General features: G+C 40.7%; 1 protein-coding gene across 1 annotated transcript; it reads right to left on the bottom strand.

Moving 5' to 3' along the window:
* Positions 1-2,434: 2,434 nt before the first annotated feature.
* On the bottom strand, positions 2,435-15,079 carry ALB (albumin). The gene is made up of 15 exons (XM_084760065.1): positions 14,923-15,079; positions 14,186-14,243; positions 13,161-13,293; positions 12,582-12,793; positions 11,846-11,978; positions 10,442-10,539; positions 8,853-8,982; positions 7,674-7,888; positions 7,018-7,150; positions 5,918-6,015; positions 5,298-5,436; positions 4,803-5,026; positions 4,310-4,442; positions 3,679-3,746; positions 2,435-2,579 (listed from the first exon to the last, which is right to left on the bottom strand). Exons 1-14 carry the CDS (start codon positions 14,999-15,001, stop codon positions 3,705-3,707), a joined length of 1,827 nt encoding a protein of 608 aa, XP_084616191.1. The 5' UTR covers positions 15,002-15,079; the 3' UTR covers positions 2,435-2,579; positions 3,679-3,704.
* Between the last annotated feature and the right edge of the window lie 1,823 nt (positions 15,080-16,902).

Genomic DNA, 16,902 nt, shown 5'->3' with positions numbered 1-16,902 from the left:
GACAGCTCATGCTTCACATGAGGTAGGTGGGGGAAGTGGGGGACTGCCTCTGATATGATCTCTGGTGCCCTGGATTTGATCGTTACCCCACCCCACCCCGCCTTGGCAGAGAGGCTCTGTGAGAACACAGGGGAGAGGGATGCCGCCTGTCCGGATGACACCTGATAGGCTGTGCTCAGATGGTGGAGCAGGAGGACCCCACCTCTCAGAGGTATAGGGGAGGGGAATAGACCGGAGGGGTGGGGAGGGTGGAAACAGGAAGAGTGAGAGGATTACAATCCAGATGTAATGTGAATAAATTATAATAATAATAATAATAATAATAATAATAATAATAATAATAATAATAATAATAGAAAATTGCATGTAAGTCCTGCATTCTCGTTGTTAATTGTTCTTATGGAAATTTGAGTCAATAATTATGAAGCTCCTTAACATGTCTCCTGGGCTTAAACAAATATATAAATTGAGGGCAGATAGTGGAAGACAGGTCTTCACTATCAAAAGGAGAGTTATAGATCAGCAAGAGAAAAGCTGGGATGAGCGCTGTGGATCTGAAATAGAGTCAGAATTATCAGTTGGAACTCATATGCACATAGGCAGACAGATAGATTGTGTGTGTGTGTGTGTGTGTGTGTGTGTGTGTGTGTGTGTCCACATATGTGTATCCACATACTTAATGTTCTTAAGCTCTATGCTCTGCAAACTTGTAGAAACTGAGCCTAACTAATGAGGGACACAGCCAGTACTCAGATCTTTGCAGTACCATTCTTTAATGAAAGAAACCAGGACTGTCCCCCCTTCCAGAAGCTTAATTCCTTTCATGTCTCACTTTGGGAGTGAGCTGTATTTAATGGTTTGTTCCCGCCCCCCCAAAAAAAAGACTATGCAAGGGGAAAAGTGATGACTTCACAGTGAAGAAACTTGGGCAACACTGCCTTTAAAGAAGTAACCGATGGACCTAACACCCCATACTAAATCATGTTGACACTACTATTGTGTTCTCAGTGCGCTGTGAGTCCAGCTTTCACACACACATGCACACACGTGCACACACCCACACACACATGCACACACATGTACACACACACAGACTCACGCGCGCGCACACACACACACACACACACACACACACACACACAAGGCCTACAATATTCTAGTAGCCCAGGCTTCTGGATCACGAGGCAAAATACAGAAATAAACAGATAGATGACAGACAGATTGAAATTATCTTCCACAGATACCTCTCAAAACCAGAACTGACTGGGCTCTTTAGTTTCCTGTGTTGACTCTTCAGGAAGCAGGAAATGTGGTGGCTCAGGGAAATGTGAGGGCACTGGGAGGCATAATTGTCTCTAAGCTTTAAGCTCCCCCTTTGGTATGTAGGAGTGGTTACTGAGACAGTGTCCGCCAGACCGTGCATCTAGTACTGGCCCCTTATTGACCCAGATTAATAGCAATACCTTACTCAATTTGTCTGGCTAAACTTTGGGTTTCCATCAAGTCAGGGCCCAATTTCCATCCTAACCTTCCAGCCTTTCCTCTGTCACTGACACTTTCACCAGGAAGCCAAAGCACAGGCTGAGGAAAGGAAAGTATGGTATCAGAGGATTGGAAAGGACTTTTCTTTACATGTGCTGCCATAACCGTTTCCAGTACAATGTTTAAAGTGAAGCTCTAAAGGATTGATAAGAGTGAGTCGTAGAATAATATGGACAATTTGAAGCCAAGTATATAATAATAATAATAATAATAATAATAATAATGATGATGATGATGATGATGATGATGATGATAATAATTTCATGTGGCTATAAGTGACTACGCATATAAATTCCAGACAGTGCTTGGATAAGTCTATAAAATTCCTATAGACCAAAGTATATATGAGGAACTGCCTCCCAGGACAGAGAAAAGAACCTAGCATTAAAATGTAGCACCTACACTTTTCAAATGACTCTTCCACCATGCAGCCCTTGCGCTTTGTCAACCCAATGTGTTTCAGCACCCCTCCAGACTACCCAGCTCCCTCTTCCAACATGGCCTCTCAGGGGATTGCGCTGTCATCCTGAGTGGTACTAAGGTAACAACTCTTTCTCAGATCACCTACTTTACCAGTTAAACTAGTTTATGGCCTTTAAAGCCATTCCTGTCTCCTTTGTCCCGAAATCATTCTTCAAGTCCCAGTGACAAGGGAAAGTTGTGGTTCATAACCTTTTAGTCTCTCATTCAGAATATAATAATGTTGAAATATTGGTTTATACGCCCACTGCCCATAGCTTGGAAGAATGTCAACATGTATTTTCACTGTGTTGCCCATGGAGCTAGAGTCTTTGCTGAAGCGAAGCCAGGGAAAAAAGTGATGGGTTCCCAGAGCCAACGAGGCTGTGAGGGTGAAGCACATCTTTAGAAAATACAATTCTGGACCACAGAGTAGATTCTTTTCATTTTTTATTAATTGCAGTACAGAGAGAAGAGGTCAAACGTTTAAAGAAATTTGTGTTCCTTAGGGTGCTGACTTTACACCAACAGAAAAGATGAATCCTGAGTCTTCATGTCTCTTGTTGTCTAAGGGTAGACTGAAAAAAAAAAAAAAGAACAAAAAGAGGAGAAATGTAAGTGTTTTGTGGAAGATGAAATATGTTTTCCAAATCTGTTTTTTAGGAATGTTGAGTTTCTTAGATGCTTTTTGCAAATTTCCCCAGTGTAGACAGCCTAAGCATAAACTAGACTTTAGCTGATCTGCCCCTCTCGGTGGGCAGACGGCACACTGGCACATGGTGTGACACTCCCCCTTTGTCACTGGCCCAATCAGAGTCCTCAAAGGCAGGGGTCCCACCATTTCTCAGGACCTACTTATACCTAATTTATTACAAGTGAAAGCTGTCTAATCAGAATGCTGAAAATTTTTCCTTTCCTTCTAGAGCTGAAATAATGTTGAAATAACCCTCATCCATAGGTTATTTGCTTGAATACAAAATAAGAATGTATTTTCATATGGAGAAATAATTTCCTTTTGCATCTTCTTCCATTGTTACCCTAATTTATAAGCTCCCTCCCAAAATGCTAGTAACAAAATTGTTCAACATAGCTGTTTTCAACTATCTATATTTTCAAAGGAGGCTGTTTGAAGCCTTAAGAAGGTAAACTCTGTTAAAGCTTAGCATGTGACACATGAGAAATTTGGAAACAGGTCACTTATTATGAAACAGGAACCCCTCATATAATAGCTCCGTTGTTCCTTCTGGTGAAATGAATTACAAAGTTACTGGGTCGAACTATATGGAGCCATTGATACGCAACTGTTTTGACCCAAAAATGCTCTTTCATCTATCTGGTGTCAGCTTCATTCTGGAATGATCTTGGCTGGGCTAACATGGGTGACTCCATGTAGTGGTTCATGAAAATCAGAAAAAAACCATGACTAACTCTCCGGCTCTGGTTTGAACTTTGGATTTTGGCTCCTTCTTTCCCTAGTTTGGCTGCCTCTTGGGTAAATTGCATTAACCTAACCCTTTATGTATTCCTTTCCTTATCTGTAAATGGAACCCAAATCAGTGAATGTATGTGAGGACCAAGGAGTGGTACCTGGTGCTAGTCTGGGAGTCTCTTGGGAAATGGTCATCAAATCAGGGCCATTTTAGGAAAAATTTAAGCCAAAATCACAAGTATAGTTACCTGAGATGCTTGTGGCTATGATGTGTTTAGGCTAAGGCAGCTTGGCTTGCAGCAACAAGTTTTGCACCCTGAAAACAAAGAAATGACAGATGTTAGAAAAATATTAGCAATACTATTGCAATTTCCTCTTGCACAGTCAACAGAGATGACAAAGTAAATTCATAGCCTTCCATCACTTAATTATGGTTCTAATATAATTCTTAAAGCAAAGCTCACTGACATCTGTCATGTCCAAAATCATACAATAAACTGCCGGTAGGCCATGGGACGAAATGTGAAATGATTCAGACATGTAACTGTAAATGTTATCTACTCATGTGTAAAAATAAGTCAATTCAAAAAGTAACATTTCAGGACCAGGTTTAAATGAGTTAATGATTCTAAGCCTTACTAGTATTTTTAACTGTATTCATAAGGGGTGACCCTTTGGAACTGAGTGGCCATTATAAACATTTAATATGTCACAGTGTGGTATAGGAGATAAAAACCAAGAGCTACATAAGTCAGTTTGGATTACAGCTATGTAGTGAACAAAATCTAGATTGATCGCATTGTTCAGTGTGTGAGCGCCTAAACTCTAAACCTGACCAAATGGAAACCGAACACATCAAAATGCAGAAAGCTCTATTACCTCGTCGGAGAAGCAGGTTTCCTTGTCCTCAGCCTGGCAGCACTTATCCAGGAAAGCTGCAAATTCATCCATCACAGTCTTCAACTGTGCCTCTGTAGCCTTGGGCTTGTGTTTCACCAGCTCAGCAAGTGCCCTGCATTAGGGCAGAAAGCCATTATTCATACCTTGAATTATGTTATCCTATGATTTCTATGACCAAGTTTTCTATCTATACAAATTCACCAGCTAGTGGTTAGCATTTTCTACTGTGCCTCCACTGGAATTATATTCTACTGTGGGTTTTACCCACAGTAATAAAGATAATTTCTATGAAAAATTTTAATACAATTTTTTTCACACAGAAAAAAAAACTCTGACACTCTTTCAACTTGGTAATGCCAACATCTAACACTTCTCTTTAAGAAACATAATCACTGCGTCAAAAACAATTGTCCAAATGACAACTGACAGGTTCTCACTATCAATCCATAAGCAATAAGAAAATAGCACTCACGTTTGTTTCTTTAACTGTTTCTCCTTCTCCGGAAGTGTGCACATGTCAGCGTGGAAGGTGAAGGTCTCGGCTTTGAACTCTTTGGGGACGTATGTCTCATCAACCGTCAATGCAGAGAAGCATGGCCGACGTTCCACCAGGGATCCAGAACAGCACTTGGTGACCTGCTCACTCACGGGGGTCTTCTCATGCAGCACACACACACGGTTCAGGATTGCAGACAGCTAAAGAAGAGGCAGCAGAGCAGGCAACTCACAAGTGTTCCGCAAACACCCACTTCCGGTGCGCCAAAAGAGCCACCATATTGAATTAGCAGCTAGGAAGCCAGCTTTGATTGGCACAGTAATTTATCTATTTTTTGAAGCTAAACACGCAAGACTTATTTTTTTAAAACTGTCTCTCTTTTAGTTAAATATGGGTGGCCATGTCCCAGCTACGGATACCCATGCACCCTCGGTCCTGTAAGTTAGGTTTGTCAATTTCTAAAAGACTCACATATTCTTCCACACAAGGCAGTTTCTTTTCCTCAGCAAGGCCACAGCACTTGGTACCCACTTTGCCTAGGTGTCTTGCGGCTTCCACGAGAGTCGGAGTTGACACCTGAGGTGCCTTCTGGGTGTAACGAACTAGAATGCTGTTTAAAAAAAAAAAAACTTACACATTTTAATCCAGGCAGAAAACTGACCTAATATATTTCAAGAAGATAAAACTCACCCCAAACCATCTAACATTTTTTTCCTATTAATCAAAGTATGTTGACTTCTAGGGTGAGAACAAGCTCACCTTGTCCTGTGAGCTTATTTGGCGCATATGATTTTAGTCTTCGATCTGTACTCAAACCATAAGAAAGTGAGTTACATTTCTCTATCCCAGTGGCATTAATGTATTCAGTGGTGCTTTAAGTAAAGTTCTAAACTCAAATGATAGAGGTGAAAAAAAATATAACCCTTTCCATCCTTCCAAGGAAGCTATTTTTGCCTTACCAGAATGTTTTAATAGATAGGGATCATAAATACTGTGCTCTCATTACTAAAGCCATATGCTAAGCAACCTATATATTGCTTTAAATGATTACGCGTTGATCAAGGAAATAAGTAGCTGCTAAAACTACTCACGCATTTTGGAAGCCGTACTCCCCGAGCTTCTCATAAAGATCGCAGTTGGATTTGACTAAGTTCTTAGGCTCTTCCACAAGAGGCTGAAATTCCTCAAACTGCAACACAAAAAGAGCCGTGTTTTTAGCCTCTTTCCTGAGAGCCCTAAGTAAGTCACTTTCCACTTCTCCCTTCCTCCTGTACCAAGTCCGGGGCACTTCCCATTTAAATTGTTCCTTTTTTTCCCGCAAGGTCATTTGGTACAAGCCAGTAAGAATCTTCAGGCCCTGGGAGTCAGTGGCTGTGAACCAGGGCAACGGTCTTGTTTTCTTGCCGTGTCCCTCCCATGTCTAAGCTTCCAGTGATTCCCCTCTACGGTAGCAGTAAGTTTTACTCGCAGCCAGAACTGTCCCGTTGACCCACAAAAGTGGATGAAATTAAAAGCACACTGGGTGCACCACAGTTGACTAGACAGACGGTCATCACTGTAGCCAATCTCTCTAGTTGGATCTTGAGGTCTCTGAGATGAGCGCTCTACCCCCAGCCTCAGCCAGTTTCTTTGTCAAACATGGCTTGCTTCTAAGTCCCTGCGCTGACGGGAATCCTGATGTACCTCGCCCCCACACAACAAGCTTGCAAGCTTGCAAGCATAACTTCTCCTAAAATTACTCCAAAGTGTTTGAAAGTATTTTAAAGAGTATTTACAAACTCCTTTGAGATATTAATTCTAGTAGTTGACAGTTTGGGGAATCAGGTTAATGGTCTTTAATTTAAACCTGAGTTAAATATCTCTCTTTTGGTTGGCATTGGAATTTATTCTCCTATTTTATTCTCAAGAGGATAAAAAAAAAAGGGAAAGCTACAATCAAGATTTTGTGCAAGTCAAGACTCGGTCTTCAAGCCTTCCCTTTCTAGAACGGTCCTTATGAGTTTCCTTACAGTTTCCTTACATTTAGCCAAAATGTTTATCCTACAATGTTGAAGAGCTGGGACCTGCCTCCATCTCAAGGCAACATCTGAACTGGCCTATATATCGATCCTCACTAGTTCATTGCTTCCTTTCTCCTTCTTGGAAGTGCCGTCAGCACTGCAGCGTCCTTGGCTTACTTACGGAAACCTACCACGTGACCGTAGCATGCAGGAGGATCGGCTTCAGCACAGCACTTTTCCAGGGTGCCTTCGTATTTCTTGGCAAGTCTCAGCAACAAGCTCACAGAGTATTCAGGGTGGCGTCTTGAATATTCATACAAAAACCTAATTGAGATGAACACAGGCCGGGTTAGATGAATGGGTAAGTCATCGAGTCCACATGGCTAATCTCAATAGTGATTGACACTCCAGACATCCTGCATTGGCATGAGCTCCATGCGGGAATCTAAGCGGCAAGAACTTGAGATGCAGAAATAAGGTCCCAGGTTCAGCTTTGCCACTGCAACACATTTAGTGTTCTGCACTGGCAACTTGCTATGACTATCAGCACATTAATTTCTTCCATGGTAGAGCGGAGATAACGTAGCATCTCTCCTTCGAGGTGTGTGGGTATAAATACATGGCACAGTCTATCACAGCACCCAGTGGCTGGCACATACTAAAGGTTTGATTCATAATTCTTCTGGTTTGTTTTGAACTATTTCTCCAAAGTATCTCAACAAGTGCATGAATAGAGATGATATTAATTTTTTTTCTTTTTCTTCTAGAAATGAGTGAAGTCTCTAAGGGCCGTTTAGTGTATTGGATGCAGTCGCAGTTTAATATGAAAGGAAAGGCATATACTCACGAGCCCAGGAAGACGTCTTTGGCCTCAGCATAGTTTTTGCACACTTCCTTATCCTCAACAAAATCAGCAGCCATCGAAGTCAGATCGCCAGGCTTGTCATCATGTTCGACCTCGGCAAGACACTGGGATTTCTGCAACAGTGGTTTGTCACAGCAAGGCTGCAGTTTGCTGGAGATAGATGCATGGTTTTCACACATGTATTTGGCAAGCTCCGCCTGCGGGGAAGAAAAAAAACCACGTTGAAGAGAAATTATCTTTGCTACATTTTGTCCCTGCACTTCTGTTATGTGAGTGAAGAGCACTCATCTGGGCCGTACACAACCAAAGCCACTTCTGTGAGCACATTGTCACCAGCTCAGTACTGCAGAGCCTGTGGACTCAGGCACTATGGCCGAACCATTCCAATTACAGTCAAGAAAGACAGTTCAGAAACAAGGTAACTATTTATTTAAATTAATTAATTTTGACTATTAATTAATTTCATGCCTCTATGACTAAGATAATTCAGGTTATTTTTTTCTATAAAATTTAGTGCTAATTTAAAAAAAATATTCCTCCCTCATTAAGGGCAGGCATTTTGAAACTAAGTAACTCATTAAAATGTGAGGCATAATTGATCAATAATGAGCCTAGTTACAGGCCTTGCTTACATACACAAAATAGCTGACTTAAGTTTTCCAGAAGGTGTTATTGCAGAAGAAGATTCTGGCATTTGGTTATGTTTTTAGTCTTTGGAGGGGGCGGTGAAGAAGTTAATAGTAAAGCTTTGGAGAAAGGTGAGGTCACCGTGAATTTCCATGTATTTAACACAGACAGTTAATTAAGGGAAAGACTATGGAGGGATGAATGTATCATTATTTTTTTTTTTTACAATCCTCTCCGATCTAGGGAATCTCCAGCCCTATTTTTCTCCCCCAAAACATCCTAGAAATTTGCACTTGTAACAGTTCTCTTTGAGATTAACTCTTCTCAGAGTGTTGGCTCAACGAAGGTGTTTCAGGCCATCTAATTCAGAACTGTATTTTGTTGTTGTTTTGTTTTTTGTTTTTTCCTAGAAAGAGCCCCCAAAGCAAAGGAAGCTTGGTAGAGTAAAGGCCACATCAAACACCATCAGTGCTCAGTGATGAAGACAAATAAACTTACGCACTCCCTGATTCACAGCATGCAATGGCTCCTTACCCTGTCATCTGCGCATTCCAGCAGGTCGCCATGGCAGCACTCCTGGGTGACTTTGGTAAGGTCTGTTGCCAGTTTGGAAATTTCTGCGAAGTCAGCTTTGGGGAATGTCTGACTCATACGAGCGACCGCCCTAAAAAAGAAAAATTCCCATCAAAGAATTATTATCATATTGTACTTGTATGTAGGCAGTAAAAAAAAAAAAAGACACCATTTATAACAAGACCAGTTCAAAACTGACTGAAATGTGAAAATTATAAACATTCACTAGTTTTTGCAGTGCTAGTCAGACGTGACAGTTATCCTATCCTTTGGCAGAATTATCTACTGGAGGAATGGGGGCAGGGGCATGGAAAGCTAATGCCTCATAAAATTAAAATCACAGAACTCCCAAAGGGGCAGCAAGTCCGAGGGGCAGCAAGTTTTGAGTCCTTTGAGACTTCTGTCACCAGGCTAATCACATCTTAGCAGGGTGACCCCAGGCAGCCTTCAGCTTTTAAAGAGTCACAACCCACTAAATCAAAGGGTCTGGGAGATTCAATTACATAATGGTAGGAAAGCGTTTTCTCATCTGGAGATGAAGATTTGTTACCTTTTGTCTTGAGACGTATCTTTCTGAATCCTAAAGGTCTGGGACGGGGAGGGAGGGGCGGGGGAATAATTCTTAACATCTAGGGAATTGGAGAGTTCTTATCATAGTGTCCTTCTGCCAAGACATGGTCCCAGCAGACGGTCCCTGAACTCTATAACAAGATGTAAGAACCCGAGAGTCTTATTGTTTCCCAAATAATTTTCAGGACTTCAGCTCCAATAAGGAGACTCCTTTGCAAGAGCCAGCCACAGCCCGTGTAATGGTGCCGCGTTTGATGTTGGAGTCGCTATGCTTATTGGTTTTGTTGGCTTTAATAATTTCGACAGTAGGAATGACTCAGCGAAGGTAATTCTGCTGACAGAGTCTAGGGAGCTTGCAGCATCTGCCATCTCCGTTTTTCATTCCTATTGTGTTGCTTTTTTGTTTTGTTTTGTTTTTGTTTTGACTACCAGGTGTGTATTTTTCGTGACTTCTTTATCAAAGGATGTTTCAAGACCCTGCTACAACATATAAAAGTAAAAAAAAAATAAAATAAAATAAAAAAAATAAAAAAAAGGTCGAGCAAAAACATGAGATTAAGAACAAAATGGGAGGTATAAGAAAATTCAAAGTAGGAACTCTAGGTTGCTTGATGGCTGAATTTAATAATCAGGACACAAAGCAGTCGTTTTCAGGCTGAGGGAAAGTACATTAAGCAAATTAATTACCCGACTAGGACTGCATCTTTTTAACCCTTTAAAATGAGATTTCCTGTCTTTATAAACAATTGGAATTTTTTAAATACCTGTCGTCTTTTAGACAAAAAAAAAAAAAAAGTCTTCCAAATTCCTTAGCAATTTAAAACAAAAATACTGAAGCAAAAAATGTCAAATTATTACTGTTATTCGGATTTCACCTCTGTCAACTTTTCATAAAGTGCCACATAAAGGCACAGCCTTTTTCATTTGACAGTTATCAGTATAAAGGCACAGACTGTGATATCAAGAATAAAGTTATGTACCATGCTTTGAAAGCTCTCTCTCCAAACCTCTGCAGGCTGGCACACTTCAGTCTCTGGCGGGCAGATGAAGTCAACGCTTTGTCTTTCAGGTCATCAAGCTACGAAAAAAGAATCCAGTTGTAAAAAAATTTGGAAAAGAACACTTCTATACACACTTTCAAAATTTTCAGACAGCACCATGCCAAGATAATTGGTTTGTGTGGGGAGTTGAAAGGAGGACCGTGTGCATGTTAGGCAAGAACTCTGCCATTTAGTTGCACTTTCCATCCAAGCGAAAATTTTAAAAGATAACTTACACCTAAATGCACAAGTATTCTCTTTTGATTATTTTGATATCTAAGGGGAAAATAAAATCAGTCTGGTCACAGTAGAGGCCTGAAGGTACTTAAAAAGCAGCATGGGGCAGCTGGAGAGGTGGCTCAGAGGTTAAGAGCACTCTGTCTGTTCTTCTAGAAGCCCTGAGTTCAATTCCCAGCAACCACATGGTGGCTCTCAACCGTCTATAATGAGATCGGGTGCCCTCTTCTGGCCCGCAGGTGTACATGCAAGCAGAACACTGTATAAATAATAAACAAATAAATCAGAAGAAGAAGAGGAGGAGGAGGAGGAGGAGGAGGCGGCAGCGTGGGAACCTTGCCAGGGGCAGAGTCCTGAAAGGGGCTATGCCAGGACATACACCTGTACTGGTTTTTCTTAATACTGTGACCGATTCATATCAGTCCCTCCTCCATTGACTTTCACAAAAATCAGTAAGTGCTTCCGAAAAACGAATGATGTGCATAATAAGCATGTATGGAAGGAAGGAATGGACCCCAACTTCTAGCCTCAGTAACATTCTCCTCTTCGAATTCTTCCTCCAGTAAAATGTCTTGGGTAAAAAACTTAAAAAAAAAAAAAAGCCCTAGCCCTTGCTGACCAATTTGACAAATGGCTTTTACTGCAGAAGTCACAACCATACAAAGCGAGAAGATAAGCAAACACACGTACAAACACCTCCTCTCTCTCAGACCATTGCTGCTAAGTTGTAGAAGGAAGAAAGATATTAGGACAAAAATCCACTGGTAACTTAAGACAGAAGAAGGTTTCTAACCACATAAGGAAGGTTTTATTTTCCTTTTAATATCATATTTTTCCCCAGTGTTTTTTTTTAAACAACTTATTCAGATTACATCCCGATCGTTATTCCTTCACTTGTATCTTCCTGTTCCCTTCTCCCTCCCTCTTTCGCTCTATTTCCCTGCCCTAGACCTGTGACAGAAGGGGACCTCCTCCCCCACCATCACCTAGAGAAGTTTTATACAGAGATTTGGGTTTCCTAAATTTAGCCATAAGATGGTCAAAATCTCAGGTTGGGATACAAGTGATTCTTTTCCACATCCCTCTGCCCTTCCGGGGGTTGATTACCTTTGGGGTCATGCAGGCATCTTTGTCAGCTGCAGCACAGCATTCAGTCAGAACTGCACTGTACTTCTCAGCATAGTAAAGGAGTTCCGGGGCATAGAAGAATGGATGTCTTCTGGCAACCTCATACAAATAGCTGAGTTATGGAAAAAGAAGAAAACAAGCCATTGGTTCCCACAGCACATAACACTACAGAAATGGCTAGAGGCAGCTCACACCCAGAGATTTGTAATTGACCAGTTTTACACAGTATGGCCATCGATGAGTGATGGGCTACCTCTGTTCTTAAGTGAGAAAGGGGAGATTAAATTTGTGTGTCTGTGTGTGAAGATTCACATGTGTGCATTTCTGGTAAATAGTTAAATTTAGGTGATGTGATGTTGCTGACTAAAATGAAATTGACCCAGAGAACATGAACACCACACAGGCACATGCGCGCGCACACACACACACACACACACACACACACACACACACACACACAAATACACATTCAGAATATTTCACAACTTCTCAGCCTAAGATTTTTTTCCCATACAGGTCATATCTGTTTTCAAAATCAAAATATCTTTCATCTTTTTATTGTCATTGTATATAGTTTTGTGGTATCAAATAGTTTTTAAAAGTCATCTCAAGGTCAAACCTTCATATTTGAAGTTTTGATTACTATTCATATAAGTGTTACTGACACAGGCTTTTCCCAGTTTTTAATTTATTTTAAAGACATCTGGGTACTTACTGTCCCATAAACGAAGTAGGGTTTTCATGAAAGGCAGTGCACATGGGCTCAGCCGCCGGCCTCGTGAAGGGGGGCAGGCTGGGGTTGTCATCCTTGTGTTGTAGGAAGCATTCGTTCCTCTCAGGCTCTTGTTTTGTGCAGCAGTCAGCCAGCTCACCATAGGTGTCACGGAGAGTTGGAACAGCGCACAACTTATCTCCGAAAAGGGTGTGCTAAGCGGAAGACAGAGGCTGTCAAATTCCTGCTGGTGCCCGACTTTCTCCATAGCCAAAGAGCAGTGTAAAAACCTGAATGTGCTGATAAAATTTGGTGATACAAACCTGGACCTATGCCTTTTACATACCACTTAAGGGAAATTTAAGTATAAAAAAGTGTGTTAATGGACTAAGTTACTTTTTAAAAACCACGGAGCAAAAGAAAATCATATAAAAATCCCCTCATTTGCTTTCCTTTGGTTTGTCTATTTCTGTGTAATTTTCATGGTAGTCAAGCACCACAAAGTAATGATTTGTTTTCCTTTGAAACGCCCAGAATTACATAAAACGCAAAAGAAGATCCTCAAAATCAGAATGTACTTACAAGTGACTTGTCACAGTTTGCAGCGGACTCATCAGCAACACATGTTTTTGCAAAATCAGTTACTTCCTTTGTTAATTTGACATGTTCTTCATATGAGCATTTCTGGAGATACTGGGAAAAGGTAATCAGGACTCTGAAAAACAGACATTGAAATGAAACGTTGGGATGAAGTGGTGGGCTCTCCTAAGCAGCACATTGTGTGTGTATATACCTTCTGTATTTTGCATATCTTTCTTATAACTATCTAGAAAGCCTATTCCAATCATCTTTTCTCTGAGGCATAACCATGAAACTATGCCTTTCCAAGCAAAAAGAATACGCATTTCTACCATGCTTAAGTGTAAATGTATATGTGTGTCAGTAGGTTTACGAACATGGGGGAAACCAGCAACTATGTTCTAAATACACTCATTGTCAAGGCTAGACATTACACATGCCCTTTGTGTTATTTCTTTTCTAATCCACATACCTCTGTTAATGTGAATATGTGACACTATTGACTTGTAAAAAATAAAATACTCATTTTTCACTACATTAAAATACTACTAAGGTTGAGGATGTGACTTAATTATAGACCACTTGCTTTCACAAAATAATGTCCTCAAGATATCATGGGATCTTGATGGGCAACCAAGAGTTAGTAAGTGAGCTGTCCAAGGAACTGAATATGATAGACATTTCCAGAAAGAGAAAATAAGATTCCGGACTTCACAAGTTGGATGTGGGCTCCAGAATCTCTTTTCAGTAACATGGCCATTTGCCACACATGGCATAGATACATTAAAATTAAACAGTATTTGAATGTGTGCTCCTCAGTTACACTTGCCATGTTTAAGTGCTCAACAGTGACATGTCCTCTGGCTGCCATATTGCTCATCACAGAGCGACAGTCTTCCCATCAATGCAGACATATCTACTGGACAGCACCACTCTACAATTTGCACACTCAAGGTGAGAAAAAGCATTTTAGAGCCTGAACTAATACTATTGGAATCATTAGATTGACTCTCAATATTTTAACTTACAGGCCTTTGAAATAATCTTCTCCCAAATCTTTAAACCGATGAGCAATCTCACTCTTGTCTGTGGGGAACAAAACATATTTAAATATTGATGAAGACAGCTAATAGTAATGCTACTTTTCCTATTCCATTCCACTAGCTTAAGCTATTCCCTTAAAATGCCTGCCGCTAATCCCTACAGAAAAATCTGCAGACAGCAATGGTTCCTTTCTTCTACATTTAAAGAAATATTCTTTCCCCAAGAATATTATTTTAAACCGTATTAAGTATTTATAGCTTTATGTTCAAGCCCAAAAGTCAATGCTTTTGTCATGTCTGTATCTACTAAGACGATCTGAAATAAAAGTAAACACAAATGGAAGCTCCATTTATAAAATTAGCAATGCATTATACTTTTTAGTATAGAGTGGGAAAGTAAACAGGCCATTTGAGGCTGTGAGGAATCTGTCTTCATCTGTATCCGATGTAGTTTAAGTCTTTCTGTCTAGCATTTCTTTAAAATTAAAAGAAACTTAAAACAAAGCTTTTTTTAAAAAATCCCCATTATTGTCACCAAAGATATCTAAACAGTATCTCACTTATGTTACTAATATAACCACACAAGATTCTCAGACGCAAAACATCATCACAGTCTAGGAAAAAAAAAAGCGCTAAAGGAAAAGTTAAACTCTTGAAACTTCAGGCTTCCATTACTAGGAAAGGAAGATAAAAGCAGAGACATAAAAACATAAAATTCTTACGTGCTTCTCGGCGAAACACACCCCTGGAAAAAGCAGAGCCAGAGACAAAAAGGAGGAGGAGGAAGGTTACCCACTTCATTGTGCCAGAGGCTAGTGGGGCTGATAGGAAAGGTGAGCAAGTGGAGGAAAGTCCCCTCTAATATACCCCTTTAACCAATAACTGGAGATCATTAGCCAGATTTATCTTGCATTTCATTGGTTCCTACATGATTACAAAATCGTATCATCCTTGCCAAAAAGCTGTTTGACTAAATCCCTTGCGTATGTTTGCCATCTGGAACTGTTTTCCCCCCACAAGACTTTGTCAATTCATTAGAGTTATGTAAAACGTCCTTTTTTTACGTAACTGTTTAAACTGTTCAAACTTACTATCCGTTACCCATGCTCTTCGTCCTCAGCATTTTGGTCTGAGCCTTCGCATGGACCCATGACAAGTTTCAAAAGCTAAGAACAGAATTACATAGGCTACTAATCCCAAATACGCCTTTTATCTCTAGGTAGTGAAGAATTTGCACAGGACATGAGGGAGACTGACTTTAGGCCTTCCGTGTCTCTCTCATCCTTTTGGAATTAGAATCTTCCATAAAGCTCCCATTGCCTCAAATGGGAACTGAGAGAAGAAAAAAAAAAAAGCCAGAGCGACAAGAACAGTTGCAGTAGGTGTATAAAAGTTTAGTGTCCTCATCCCAGCCCTGGCTCTGTGTGAAACAGGCCTGGGCTAGGTTATTTTATTCTAATGTGAATCTCTTCCTTGGGATGTTTTAGAAAAGACACTAGAAGGGCACGCCCAAGCGACAAGGGTGATGGTCTTTGCCGCCATAACATACTTCCTCTGACATGATAGAAGTGATAATTGGTAACAAACCAGTTATCTCAGTTATCAAAAAAAAAAAAAAAAAAGAACCAGTCAAAACTATCATCCAGATTGTCCCCCATGGTGCCTGCATGTGCAAGAACAATTCGGCAGCACGGAAGCACTCCTCCCTATCCCAAGTTGTACAGTGAAAGAAATCTACTTTCTATGACCACATTCTATGTCCTTCTCTCTCTTCAGGAAATTACAAATGATGTAATCAAACACAAGAGTAAAATTATGACGATGGAGAAGGAACAAGTGTTTCTTTGCTTGTTTTATGACTCAAAGGAGTCCGGAAATGGAATAACAGACTAATGTCTGAAGACACAGATGAACAGAACGTTAAAGAGTGTTCTGCCTGTTCACTTACTTCCACTGTGGGGGTGTGGGGGGTGTGGGGGGTGGGAATGTATGGGTGTGTGGGTGGGTGTGGGTATGGGAGGTGTGGGGTGTGGGGTGTGGGGTAAACTAAAACTCCATATTGGAAAAGAAAAGAAGAAACTAATGAGAGAAGATAATTCTTTTTTTTATTTAATTAGTTTATTCAGATTACAACTCAACTGTTATCTCATCACTTGTATCCTCCCGTTCCTCCCTCCCGCTTTTACCCTAGTCCCCTCCCCTAGGTCAATGACTAAGGGGGACCTCCTCCCCCATTATATGATTGTATACTACTAAGTCTCATCTTGGTAGCTTACTCTTTCTCTGAGTGCCACCAGGCCTCCCCACCAAAGGGAGGTGGTCAAATATGGGGTACCAGAGTTCATGTCAGAGTCACTCCCCACTCTCCACATAACTGTGGAGAATGTCCTGTCCATTGGGTAGATCTGAGTAGGGGTTCAATGTTTACTGCTTGTGTTGTTCTTGGTTGGTGCAGTAGTTTGAGCAGATCCTCCTGGGCCCAGATCTACCTGTCATGATGTTCTTCTTGTAGGGTTCTAGGACCCTCTGGATCCTTCTATTTCCCCATTCTCCTATGTTTCTCTCACCTAGAGTCCAAATAGGATGTACTCACATCTATCCCAATCTCCTGGTAAGTGAAGACTTTCATGGGGCATGCATTTGGACTAGTGTCCAATTATAAGTGAGTATATACCATGTGAGTCTTTCTGCTTCTGGGTTAA

The sequence above is a fragment of the Acomys minous genome (genome assembly GCF_964271855.1).
Source record: "Acomys minous genome assembly, chromosome: 15".
NCBI lineage: Eukaryota > Metazoa > Chordata > Mammalia > Rodentia > Muridae > Acomys > Acomys minous.
Note: the sequence above shows the minus strand (reverse complement) of the source record. Positions and strands in the feature narration are given on the sequence as shown.